The sequence below is a fragment of the Dipteris shenzhenensis genome, chromosome 27 (assembly GCF_047967505.1).
Source record: "Dipteris shenzhenensis isolate YYH24624 ecotype China chromosome 27, Dip_SZ_1.0, whole genome shotgun sequence".
Classification (NCBI taxonomy): Eukaryota; Viridiplantae; Streptophyta; class Polypodiopsida; order Gleicheniales; family Dipteridaceae; genus Dipteris; species Dipteris shenzhenensis.
In genome coordinates this window covers 44,151,146-44,165,016 of record NC_141622.1, presented here as the reverse complement: position 1 = coordinate 44,165,016, position 13,871 = coordinate 44,151,146, and the positions used below count along the sequence as shown (strand labels likewise).

At 42.7% G+C, this 13,871-nt stretch overlaps 1 protein-coding gene across 5 annotated transcripts in view; it reads right to left on the bottom strand.

Annotated features, from left to right (window-relative positions):
* The window catches only part of LOC147884356 (E3 SUMO-protein ligase SIZ1-like), a 47,916-nt gene extending 37,789 nt beyond the window's left edge, over window positions 1-10,127 (bottom strand). For 4 of the 5 annotated variants that reach the window (XM_087399148.1, XM_087399149.1, XM_087399146.1 and 1 more), the window contains exons 1-2: window positions 8,603-8,677; window positions 834-1,017 (exon numbers count right to left, since the gene is read on the bottom strand). In XM_087399148.1, the coding sequence (XP_087255274.1) occupies window positions 834-1,017; window positions 8,603-8,649 (231 nt within the window). In that variant the 5' untranslated portion in view covers window positions 8,650-8,677. Of the gene's footprint in view, window positions 1-833; window positions 1,018-8,027; window positions 8,043-8,602; window positions 8,682-8,943; window positions 9,005-9,204; window positions 9,286-9,798 lie in introns of those variants that run through there. The other variant, XM_087399150.1, reaches the window with a different exon arrangement.
* Window positions 10,128-13,871: the final 3,744 nt, after the last annotated feature.

Below are 13,871 nucleotides of genomic sequence, written 5' to 3'. Positions count from 1 at the left end.
GATTCAAACTAATGGATGTTGGAGCATGCATCAGACCCTTACTACTAGTCTTGGCATGAGGTCGATTGCATTAGTAGCGAAGACAATCCATATCTCTACGAAATGTTTTTTTAAGTACCTTGTTCATTAAATAAAATATTGGGTATTGCAAAAAAGACCCCCAGAAAACGCTTTGAAAAAACCGTGTATACATACGTATGTATGCATGTCTGTACATGTGTATTGACAGCCACCCTGATGCCAAAACTTGCAGGATGCTTTTTATTAGGAGAATACATGTTTTTCAAACTGCATTCTAAAACATAGAAATTTAACTACATTAATTATCCGATAGATAATGATACTGTTAATTATGACCCAATCATCCCCTGTGATCTCTCTCTCTCTCTCCCCCCTTCCCCTCCCACACACACACACATGTAGATAGATCAATAGAGTTGAGACACACGCACATGCATACACATATGTGAAAAAAGGAACATGTGAAAAAAATTCTATCTACCCTTTGTGAATCTCCAACCTCTTCAATGAGCATGTGCACATCCCACAAATCTAGAGAACTTTTTTACAGCCCAAAAGAAAGAGAGTTAAAATCATAGACAGCTTGAGCCAATCTAATACATTATGCATGTTCTACCATCCACACACTGAGACTCCCAAATTAGCTTGAATTCTGCAAGAGCTTTTACTCCCAAAATTAAGCCAATCTCTGAGGCTCCATGGGTACATATTGACACATTTATAGAATGCTAAGGCCCCCCAGCATATACTTCTAAGTTGAGCCCCCCCCCCCCCCAAAAAAAGGACAGAGAAAATAAGGGGAGAGACAATGCCTGTATCATGTTACCCAAGGCCATGTTACCCAAGCTGCTTGAGATACCACAAGGGCATTGAGTCTTGGCTTCTCTTCGTTTAGGCACCTTGGCATGCTCATCTATCCGACCCATGCTATTTGAGGCAACAGGCATGTTACCTCCCACTGTTGCCAAGTCAGAGGCACTAGAGCCACGCATTTTCCTGTAAACCCAACAAACAAACACATCAAATTTCGTTTCGAAAACATATTCTGCAACTCTGGGTTAGTGTAGCAACTTCCTAAAATGCGACGAAAACAGTGATAAAGCAATGTTCTACGTCATAGATATCTGGACTCTTACAGATTGTGCGTTTGATCGTTAAGATGGGTACAGATTTGACACAAATTCATTTTAACTCCTCACCTATTGGCAAGGCTTTTCCATTTGACAAAATCACAATTGGATTTTCTGAAGCCATACCATGCAAGTAGGGGAACCATTGGAGGCTATAGCTGGTAGAAACAGCATAAAGGTTGCACAAAAGCACCCTCAGCAAGAAAGAAATAGGTCGTGTTACAGCTAATAATGGACATTATGTACTATCACTATGTCCACCTTGTATTTTATTGCATATTTACCACATTATATTTATCATTGTGAGGAGTGGCATATATCATTGGGCAAGCTTATTCAGAGAGCTTTCAGCTGATGCCCATATTTCTGCCATGTCAGCATAATGAGAGCATGACATGGTAGTACACGTTGTAAATATTCCAGATGAGCAGATATCTTTGTGACACATTAGCAAACAAGCCACTTCCAGAATTCTATAGAATTTATCCTGCATCTACATATTCATGTACAGTTGTCTTGCTTTTGTAGCATGAAAACTTCTACAATCTACAAGCTCTCTCTTCTCCCAGGGGTGTGGGCTGCCATATAAACCAAATCCAGCTCCAGGCATACTTGGTGGTGCGGTGAAAGGAGCACTAACCGGATGTACACCAATGGGTCGGCCCAAGAGAGACGGCTCAGCCTGCATAGATGTAGAAAGCTGAGCCAAAAGATGGCCTAAGATCTTGCAAGAAGGTTTGTGGCACAGCAAATGCATCATTTAAGTCTAGATAATCCCCATGCTCAGGTACATGCAACGGTCCAAAGGACTAATGCTCATGGGCACGGCGGGCATCTGCCATAAAACCCCTGCGTGGAGCAGACAAAACATCCTGAGTGTCTGAGTGGTCCCCTTATTGGGGTGCGGGCTGCTTGCCCTTGTCTTGCATAGCCTGACCAATCTACTGTTCGAGCTGCTGTCCCATCTGGGCAAGAGCTATATCCTACATAGCCATGGCCGTGGTAAGCTGCTGGCTGAACTCCTGTCCGATCTAGCAGATGGCACCCTGGAGCATAGAAGCAAGGGTATCCAAAAACTGTGTCTGCATTGCCAGTGCTTCGCGAGATGCAGAAGAGAGAGGCTGAGTTGTAGGAATCTTTGTACCACCAGTGGATGCACCCAGTGTGGAAGGCAGTTGCTCATGCTGAGAGGTCAATCCTCTTCTCAACCCTTTGGTATGCCATCATTTCGGAGAGATGCATTTGGCAGAGACCCAGCCAGGGGTTCATGCACATATCACTCCACCAGCGAGCACATATAGCCAAACGCAGCAAGTGCATGAGATGGCAGCAGCTACTACGCAGCAGGGGGTTAGTGGAGGGCACCAAGCCACTTTTGATGACATGCTGGCAGATTCTTTGCATTCATATAAGGCCCTATTTGAGGCCATCTCACTTGAGATGTCCTTCTCCGATTATGTGAACCTCAAGCGTGATGATGCCCGCACTTCTGGAGGTTATACACACAAGAATTATGCAGCCAAGGATATCAAGGACAAACTCAAAGTGCATAAGGTCAAAGGGGACACTCGCACACCTAATGAGCTGGAGGAGTGGCTTACGAAGTTGGAAGATTATTTCCACTTCTACCCAAAGCAGGATGAGGATCGCATAATCTTTGCAAGTATGCACATGCAAGACTATGCACATACTTGGTGGCGTTATATGAGGGACTCGCCTCAGAGGCCAGCCACATGGAAAGAGTTCAAGGAGTTGATGATCACCACATTTGTATTCCCACTCATACTGGAGCAATATCTGGCTGAATTCTATGCATTATCACAAACTGTACTTGCGACGTTTTTGGAGACTTTCCTTGTTTCTACAGGATGTATTGCTGCGTTTCATCCAGGGATTGAGTCCTTCTCTCGCTTGGCTTTGTGAAGGCACATAACCCTCAAACAATTGAGCGTGCCGCCCAATGGGCAGTGGTATTTGAGCCCAAATACACCAGCAAGTATAAGATGACAGCGGGCAGCGCATATGGGAATGCAAATGAGGCTGAGAAGAAGCCTAAGGTGACTGATTGGCATGAAAGAAAATCAGCAGCAGCATCATTTCCGAGGTTTCCCACTGTTACAGGCAGCAAGATGCCATATGCTAAGCCATACAGGTCATTTGATGCTAAGCCATACAGGTCATTTGATGCTAAGCCAAGAGCTAAGCCAAGTGTTGGAAATTAAAAATCAGAAACAACACACCCGGGCTATTATGGACAGCAAAAAGTGGGCAAACTTATGCTTTAAGTGTGGTGAGAAGTGGACTCTTGAGCATCAAGAAGTTTGCAAAATGTGTAGCAGTGGTACTGCAAAACTCAGCATGATTATTGAGATATCAGATGATGAGGATTTAATGGATGCTTCTGAGACTTTGGATGCCACTCATGATGATTCAGAGGGTGCACAAGTCGTGGAAGAAACTCCAGATGTTGGAGCCACAAAGGGGGCTGATTTCCCCTTTGATCCCGGTGGTGCTAATGAACATAATATGCATGGTATATAATCCAATGACACTCAGCCCACATGTAGCATGCGAGGCCATTGGCCTAAACTCTTTCATGTGGAGCATGAGGTTGCTATGCCTTATCTTGCGCAAGAGGATGCACATGGAAATGCTCATGTGGACAAGGAGGAGATCTATTGGGATGCACAGCAAACAATTTATGCAGAAAGCATTGTCCAAGACCACCCCTATCTCCTACCATATTGATTAGTAGTTGCTGTTTGCTGCACTTTTTGGACAGCCGTGCTGTGAAATTTTGAGGGCGAAATTCTATGGGAAGGGACGGCTGTAATGAAGGGGAAAAAGGGCCAAGTTAAAGGCCCTTTTGAGGCCCTTTAGGTGGAAAATGTGGAGGGACTATATGCGTCCCCATCCACCCCCTACTATGTACTTTTTTATGTGACATCTAATCCAATCTACTCTTCCACTTCCTTCCTGCTACCTGCACCCTACTCTCTCTCACTCTCTATCTCTTCCCTACACTCTCTCTGTCTCTCTTTCTCTCTTCTACCTCATTCTCTCACTCCTGCACCTCCTCTTCCCCCTTTTCCCCTATCTCTCTCTCCCTTCTGCTCCTCTATCCCCTTTCTCCAAATCTGTGCCTATCCCTTTTCTACAATTCTCATTTAAGATAGAGACTCTTCAGAAGGTGGAAACAATAAGAAAAAGGCAACATGCTTTTATTGTGACAAGCTTCGACACTATGCAAGAGACATCAAGGGGGATGTAGACAATTAGAACACGGAGGACCAGCCCAAGGAGGAAGAGTCAAGGGTGCATAATAAAATAGCAAAAATGCATTCTTGGTGCATGCTCATTGTGTACAAGTGAGTGCACTAAAGTGAGGTATGCAAACAACAGTTTTGCCATGTTAATGTCTGTCATTCACAAGCGGTCCCTAGAGCGTACAAATCTAGATTCTTTTGTAGAGGTAAAAGACAGCCAAAAGTTGCTCAATCAATAGGACTGAGAACATAATTAGTATCACCAAGAGAGAGATGAGAATCCAACGGGACATTCAAAAGTGAAAACGTACGAGATGATTGGTGACAACTATTAGAGCTAGGCACTTCAAACCTATATAGAAACTTGCATGGCCACAAAGCCCGAGAGAGGCAGGCAACATGGGAAGACATGATACACTTCGTCGAAGATCTCTACGAAAGAGAGGGAGATGAGAGAGTACACCATGATTTTTCCATCAAAGCAGAAAAACAAAATCATTAACGAAAGAAGACGCAAGGAAAGGCTGAAAAAGCTAGCAAATGGGAAGGCTCGAGACACACAAGGGCTGGTAGCAGAGATGCTCACATGGGGGCAAAGAAGACAATGAAAATGCACACCAAGCTTTTGAATATGGCCCTAAAGAAGGGTTTCCCTCGAAATGGCAACTCAGCAGAATTGTACCAATCGACAAGGGGCGGACACCAAAATGGCAAATAACTACCACACAATCATGGTGAGCAGCCTAATGGACAAGTTATATGGCATTACTCTAAAGCAGAAAATCAGCAACTAGGTAGACACGGGAAGTCTGGGCACACAAGTATGGAACACAATCCGTCGTGTGATACTTGTTAGAAACATGGGGGGTGTGTGTGAGAGAGAGAGAGAGAGCTAGGGAGTGAAGAAATGATAGACAAATGTAGAATCCATGAAGGCTTTCATTCATTCATCATCACTAAATGAGACAAGTGAAGTACAAGCCTTATAGGCTACACACTTGCACCAAGTGCATTTGGGATTCACACAATCACTAGTACTAGATCTCCTAGTAGTACTACACACCAACACATCACATCAACACACTCTTTGGTTATGATATCTCCAACACCCCCCTTCAGACCAAAGAGTGTGAGACCCAACACGCAAGGAGTAGACCGATCCCCCCTCCACCGCAATACTGCAAAGAGCAAGTCCATCTATCCAACACCTCCCATGTGATAGTGACTTCTCAGTTAGCTTGCGACCGGCAAGGGCAAACCATCACTCGTCAGCCCCCCCTTACTCTGAACTAGGTGGTCAATACCATCAAACCAAAGTAAAAGACAATACATTCATTTTTGGGGGACAACCCAAGGCAGAGAACCTCTTATTGACACCAAATACATAGGGACAACTTAAGGATGAGAACCCTTATTTGACTCAACATAAACACATAGAGCTAAGCATCATCTACCACCTCAGAGAGAAATAGATCATGCAACATAGCAGATGAAGCTTCTTGCTCAGGTCTAGTAGATGTAGCATAAATATTCTTGAGCTTGTCCAAGGTCTCCTTCGATAAAGTAGTGAGATCATGTTGATGAAGCAATTTGTTGAGCAACCTCACACCAATAAACACCAGCACTTTGTCATGCTGCTCATCCGTAGCTGAAAGTGGTGCTGATGAGCCTTCACCACAAGGACGAGGTTCCATAGTGTCAAACTGAGGTAGCAAAGGAAGCAAGCTGAAATAGATAACCAGCCAATAAAGGAGCTTGTCTAGGGCTCTGAAATGAATCAGCTACTCAACAAAGGCATGAATAAAGGTGTCCGACCTCGGAGGTTCCAAAATGCAAACCCTTATGGAAAAGCAGCAAGAATACTCCTCGAAATAGAGAACTGAGTGAACCCAAGTCAAATACCAGCAAGTAGATACCCTGAAATGCAAGAATGAACCAATAAAACAGCACTTGTGGGCAAGATGAGTGCTCAAGGTGCTGGAGTAGGTCCGAAATCCTCAAGAAGGTAGCTGGAAAAGGCACCAAATGCAATGATATAGCTCGAAATTTTTGAAGCGCTTCAACAAACCAGCTCCAATCTATACCGAGGTGCTGTAGTAGAGGTATAGGAGTAGCAAAATGCACCAGTGGACCTGACAAGTGACTTGGCATCCTCCAAATCAATTGCGATTTGCTCAAGAGCATGCTCTAGCGAATTGCGATTTGATCTAGTAGCCTATTAGAAAGGCTGGAATTGTGATTTGCTCAAGAGCATGCTCTTGTGAATTGCGATTCGATACTCTAAAGTGGTTTTCAGTTCGTTCTTGATTGTACTGACTGGACTGGTATAGAAAATGATTGTGACAATGCCTTCATGGAAGCACAGTATTGGGTTGCAACTGCACCATATTTCTCTGTTTGTTATGCCAATGGACTGAAGTACAAGTCTGCTCCATCTAATACAAACACAGCACTGGCTACAACCTGCTCCTCCACGTCATCCTCATCAACCAAGTGGTCCCTGATTTGGTAGTCACGATAGGTATGAACCACATCAATCAACTGTCAAAAGTCCAGTTTTGACACAAGATCAAAGCGGCCTTTTGTCCTGTCTTGTCATATGCTGCCACAAACTTCATGGCCTTGATAATGCTGATTTGGCTGCAATTGCAGCCTCCATGCTGCTGCATATGATGGCACTGCCGGCGTGGCACGTTTGCCTCTGCTGTTGCTGCTGTACAATAATAATTGTATGTATGTGACAGGCGTGACACACATGGCTATTGAGCAAGCAGCACACCTCTTCACTATGTAGAGACATTCAAAATATCCCTTCAAGTTAAAAGGAAACGGCTCTAAGGCGGCTTGTTGGAAACTTCTATATACAAAGCAACATTTCTTGCAAATTCATTTTAAGTAATCAAAATTTGGCTCAGCGCTATCAATTTGCCTCATTGCTACGCATGATAGGATAACACTTCCCAACAGCTTTCAAATGATACAGAATAAAGGAGCCATATATATCTAGATGAATCCAGGAACGTGCCCAAACTCATCCTCTAAAAACATAACAAAGTGCAGTTTCAATCTCATAATAGTCACTCATAAGATTGAAAACCATAAACTCCATCACGCATAGGACTATTTTTTAAAGATATTGAGCATTATATGAGATGTAGAACCAGACCGACAACTATCTACAATATCAAAACATTTATAAATGACTGGACATAGATTGTTCTAAATAAGGAACCTCTAGAAACTCATCCCTGCCTATATCACCAGAGAAGCTATGATATTCCAAAGCCACCTGTAGCGAACTTGACCCCTTTTGCTTATATTCTATCTCCCTTGTGATGACTGGAATAAGAACAGCTCCTAGAGCTGATGCTTCCTCCGTCATCTAAACCAATAGACAATACCTCTTTGCACAGCTTGCCCTGTGGCAATGATAGCTGTCTTTTGTGTAGTACTGTTCTTGCTCTGTGAAACTGATAAAGCCACCAAATTCTCCTGTGAGTCATTATTCTGCAATCCCCTTGCTTCTCATTCTTCTTCATATCACTAACCAACCTATTTAAGTGATAAAGAGCCATGGCCCATGAAATCGATCTCTCATGTTCATTGTCACAGAAATTGTAAACTTCTGGGTGAACTCCATCCATAAGGCTCCTTGGACATCCCAGGATTGTCTCCATGAAAAGCATCCCCAGCTATGGAGAACTCCCCTCCTTACAAAGTATTAACACCTGCAACGCACTGGAAAAGGAGCTCTATGAAAAGCATCCTCAGCTATGGAGGACTCCTCTCTTTGCAAGGTGTAAACACCTGCAACACACTGGAAAAGGAGCTCTAATACCACCAAGACCTGTGTATTCAAAGTAAAAACATTACACGAATGCCAAAAAAGTACACATATACGATCTTTGGGATGTTTTGAATACACAAAATCTCAACCACTTATCTACGTAACTGATAATTATGATGGCAGACAAAAACACCTTTATGATATCTCAACAGAGGAATCACATGCTATTATGCTTTGGGAGCTGACGAGCAATCGAGGAGCTAAGGTGGAATCGAATTGCACAGAGTGGGGTGCAGAAATTGTGTACGAGACGTCTGCTCTCAAAAAAAAGAGATGGCACGCCATGGAAAAACTTGCATTTGGAATGCAGAGAGCAAACATAAGCTTGACAATTACACCTGTAGATATCATCGATCACTTTGGCTACTTCCTCACGGCTCATCATGTGTCTATTTGAGAAGCTTTCAGGCTTCAAACCTGCAAAAAGGCCATCTATAGACGGTCAGGAAAGGATCACAAAGAGAAAGGCAAGCATGACCATACTTGCACAAATTTCTAAGGCAAGCAAGCATGCAATTGACGATTCACAGCATGAGAACTGCCTACAAGTCCAGACATGTGATAAAAAGCTAGAGAACTGAGCCAACCCCAGCCAATCCACAAGACGTACTGGTTCATTGCAACACTTTTTTTTTGGCACAGCTACCTCCAGGGCAATATTGTTGAAAGTAACACATACCTTTCAGAAGTTGTAGCCTTTCTGAAGACAAAATAATTGCCATTATTTTGTCCAGAAGAACCTGCCGTGCCAACAGTGCCAATATCATTGAAACAAAGAAGAGGTCGATTCAAATTATCCACACGCCATATAATCGTTCAAGTCTTAGGACTTTCTTCCGGCAGGATCTTTCGCATCCAAGAGGATCAGTACAGCACTCATGCACAATTGAAACCGAAACCTGGATAAACAGCTTGAAATGTCTAATAATGGCAAGCAAACCTGCTTTTTGCCCTGTTTTGCTGCACCGACACGAGAAAGAACGTCCTTTAACTCTTTGATACGGAATGTTTCCAGCTGTTGCTGCACCATTTAAATAACGATAATAATGAAACGTCAGTCTGAAGGAAAGAGTTCTAGCTTCACACGGTCACCTGAGTGACGCTCAACAAATGAAAGAGACACTGGACATTTCATTCGCATTTGCAGTACCCTAGGACAAAATATGAATGCCATCTATAAAGTCTGCTGCCAGTATGCAAACAAAGCAGCTGAAATTGTATAGCGGACCGATCTGGAGAGTAGGACGGCTATCGGGGACAAACACGTATACAAGCCCGTTCCGTTTTTGTTCCTCGAGTATGTAGCCTGTAGTGTATTCTCCTGCGCCCTGTGAACTTGGTGGTGTGCCAAACTAAGGCGATTTCGGAACATCAAGCTGAAGGATGCAGACGATATAAGAGCAGACGGGAGGTCCAGCAAATTCAAGTGATGAGCATTGCGGCGGCTAAGTTATCTCGAGCACAGCTCTCGGGCAAGAGAGCCCCCAAGGATGTTCAATCCGCGCGAGTCTTTGAAATGGTTGGAAGCAGGTACCTTACAGCGCGCAGCCAATTCATCCATGGTAGAATAATGCGAGGTGCAGAGATTCCGTTAGGGAAAGCCTCGAAGTCCCCATCCGTCAACGGAAGCTCGGATCGCTCGGAGCCGTCCCATGGTCAGATGCTGGAAGAAATTCAATCTGAGGGAGGGGAAAGGGATGAAGGAAGGGAGGATATGGAGAGAAGATCGGATGAGGCAATGGCTATGGCGATGAAGAAGCAGCAGGGGAAGAAAAAATAACAAAGGAAAGCAAAGAGAAAAAAAAAAGGTCAGTCAATATGAAATAAGGAAAGAAAACTGCTCTTTACCTCCACACACTGGGAGAATTTCACAAAAGCTTCCTCTTGGTTGGCTTTGAGTGGACATTCAAAGTCCTCGAGAATATGTCAACTTTCTCATCAAAGCCCACAAAGCAACCAACCAGAGGGCAAGAAGTTGCTGCTACTGAGCCCCTCCGCTTTTCAGAAATCGTGCCTCGTTTGCCACTTGCTACCGAGCCCCTCCGCTTTTCGAAAATCGTGCCTCGTTTGCCACTTGGTTGTTGCTACCGAGCCCCTCAACTTTTCGAAAATCGTGCCTCGTTTGCCACCTGGTTGCTGCTACCGAGCCTTCGATTTTCCAAAATCGTGCTTCTCACACAACTTGGTTTTAAAGGAGGGCCACCCGTTGCCAGCAGAGCAGGGAGCAATGCCGACGAAGCAAGGAGCAAGAGCATGCGAGTGGTGGAATGCTAACATGCATTGAGGAATGAGTGGTGGAATGAAGTGAGCATGCAATGAGGAATGAGTGGTGGAATGCTAACATGAAGCCTTGCACGTGCCAAGCAACTAGCTATAAACGGTGCATGGGCCAGTTGCCCCACGAGCTACCCCCTAGGGACCCCTCCAAACTTTCCTAATTGGCATGAAGCTTCAAAATCCAACATGAGTGATTTGCAACTTTGGCTTTCTGCGTGAACAAGCTCTTGGTATCCCCCCACACCAATGAATTCGATTAGTCTCTTTAACTAACATCAATTTCAACTCATCAAATCTAATGTGAAATGGGTTTTTGGCATAGGAATTTTATACCAACACATAAAAAAATGTTGCCTTTGGTATCCTGCTCGTTGGAGTTTTAAATTGAAAGTTATTGATAGCAAAAGAAAGTAGACTTAATATGTCCATATTAGTACAGTAGCATCCCTTCCTTTCACTTTAGCCCAAGCTTCATTTCCATCATATGCTCAAATTCAACTCCCCCTCCTCCCATGGAGTGCACTTCACTCACCGCCCCATCTCATTTTCCAATCCCACCTAACAACCCCTCCATGCTTGGCTCACCCCAACATTCTCAACAAAGATGAGGTCTCAAGATGAATATGAGATAGTTGCCCACCATGTCCTCTCCCTTGATTTCAATTGTTTCTTTTGAAAGAAAATCATTATACGACTTTTGGCTAATCTCAATAAAGGGTCGGTTTTCCTTTGTTTTTGGTCAAGCTAACCATGTTAGCAAGAAGGTAGTGTTTAATTTTGTGTGAGCCTTAAAGGTTGCCTTTCTTTAGTACTACCTCAACTCGGGCCATAATGGTGTTGCCACCTTTCCCCTACTACCACCTTTCCCCTACTAATAACCTTACCCCAAGAGATAAGCCCTCGTAGTTAGTCACAGAGAGAGAGAGAGAGTCACATTAGGCCACCCAATGAATGCATCACATTTACTTTCTTTCTTGAGAACCATAATGTTGGTGCTCCAAACATTTACATTGCAAGGCATGGTGGGCCATGGAAAATTTTCAACTAACTTGAGTCATTTTTGAAAGCAATATCTAAGACTATTTGCATTGAATGGGATCTCCACTCAAGGGCAATGTCTACCACTATTCTCTCAATGCAAAACAAGAATGTGGCTCATGGAATTCATTCCTATAATGCAATAATGAAGATTTAAATTGAAGCCATTTGTCATGTCATGCGCCAAAATGATTTAATGAGCTTAGTATTCATAAGGTCTTATTGCTATCTCATGGGATAGTATTTAATATTTTGTAACTAAGTTGATAGTATAACACATGATAAGATATGACTTAAAGCATTAGAGATGTAAATAGTATAAATATTGTGAGATTCCTAATCCAACTTTTTTTTATCAACAAGGTGGTAAAAGGGGTGTAGAGCTTGCCTGTAACATATAACAATGATAAAGATGACAACATAACATAAACTAATTTGAAGGTTAGACTCCTCAAAAAATATTTCAAGATTATAAGAGCTTTGCCTTCTTTGGAAGCCGTTTCCATGCTAAGACAAGATGAAAGTTTACCCACTGTACCACTTAACAATGCTCTCTTATACTCAAAAGCACAAGGCCCGACACATGCCATCCATAAAACTAGTTCACAACTTGCTGGTACATGTATTCATAGATTGCCCATGGCGAAGGGATTGGGAAACCTAGGAAGCCTTTAGGATAACCTTATACACTTCCAAATCACACTAGTGTTAGGATATTTCCTAGTATGCTCCCCTATTGAAAGAGAGTAAGGTTTAAAGTTTCCATGGTTAACCTTACTTATGGGAACATTGTGTGTGTGTGCGTGCATACATGTGTGTGTGTGTGTGTGTGGGCATGTGGACATGTGCGTGCATGCATGTGCATGAGTGTTTGTGTGCATACACACGCAAAAGATTATCGACACGCTCATCTTTTACTTCTACATAAATTGACAAATCATTCTTAATCATTGTAGAAAAGACACAATAAAACATGACAAACGGGCTCATATAGAATCTAATGACACAATCTTGTAAAGGTTGTAAGATACCAAAGAGTATTATATTTGCCCAAAGTGTATAGTAAATGCAAATGATACCACTTACCTACATCCATCCACAACAAGATCTTTAAGAACAAAATTCATTTACTTTACTGAAATTGATTGTATGGTACTAGCCCACCAAGGGCTAGTTGGAAGACCAATGTGTGTGTTTAGATTCAAATATTCCATCATAATATGAACCATACAATCAATTCAGAATATAATTGCCAAAATAATAATTCATATGAAAGAATTTAAGTAACTTGCTTAAATATATTAATTAAAAGATAAATAATTATAGATACAAAAAGACCAAGGTTACAATAGAAGCCCGAGCATCCACGTCCTTAACACCAATAATCTGAGGAGTGAGGAACTATACTTGTCAGCCAACCAAACAACAACCATTGTTAGAACAAATTGATTATTGTGTGGGTGACAGGTATCCAAGCATCCCCCACACACTTGTTATTGTTGTCACAAATAATTAATGTTAAAAACATGCTTACGCTAGGCCAAATATAAATGACTAAAAAAATCTTAATAAGCACTTGCAACATCTATATAGCTGGGAAGTGAGTATCATTTAATGGATAATTGGGTGATCATCAAACAATTATAGACTTCTAGCCAACAACTAGAGATAAGACAACCATTAACTATATCACCATAGAAAAAATGTAAATCCTAACTAGGAATAATGTTCACGAAAGTACGTAAAGAGCTAGCAGATGTGTCGAGCACTAACTCTCCTCACGAAAATATGTTAGGATAGTCTAACTGGTTGGTCGCATCGCAACAGACATTAGTAAGAGAATTGGCAAAGATGGGCGCAAACCAAAACAAGTAGAATCCACACCAAGTTGCTCATGTAACCAGAGAGAATACATACATAGCTGCCAATTGTGCTACCTGAGGAAGCCCACATTGCCTATGTGAAGTTCGAAGTAAGGTGAAATACACCTATGCAGTAAGAGCCACGAATGGAGACCTATGTTAGAAGCCATGAGATCACGTACGTGCCGTAAAGTGGCTATCAAAGCATAAACTTGACAATGAATAAAACTCAGAAGATCTTAGCCATCATAAGTAGATCTAGAGGGGGGTCGAAGCAACAGTTTGGTAGCATGGTAGAGAGCATAGTGTATGTAGGGTGGTACATGAATAGAGAAATAAAGAGATGAACGACGAGGAAGACACCAAAAGGGAGAATCGCTAGTGAATTCTTGAGGTGATCAGAAGCTGTGGGAGGCACTGAAAACCAAGA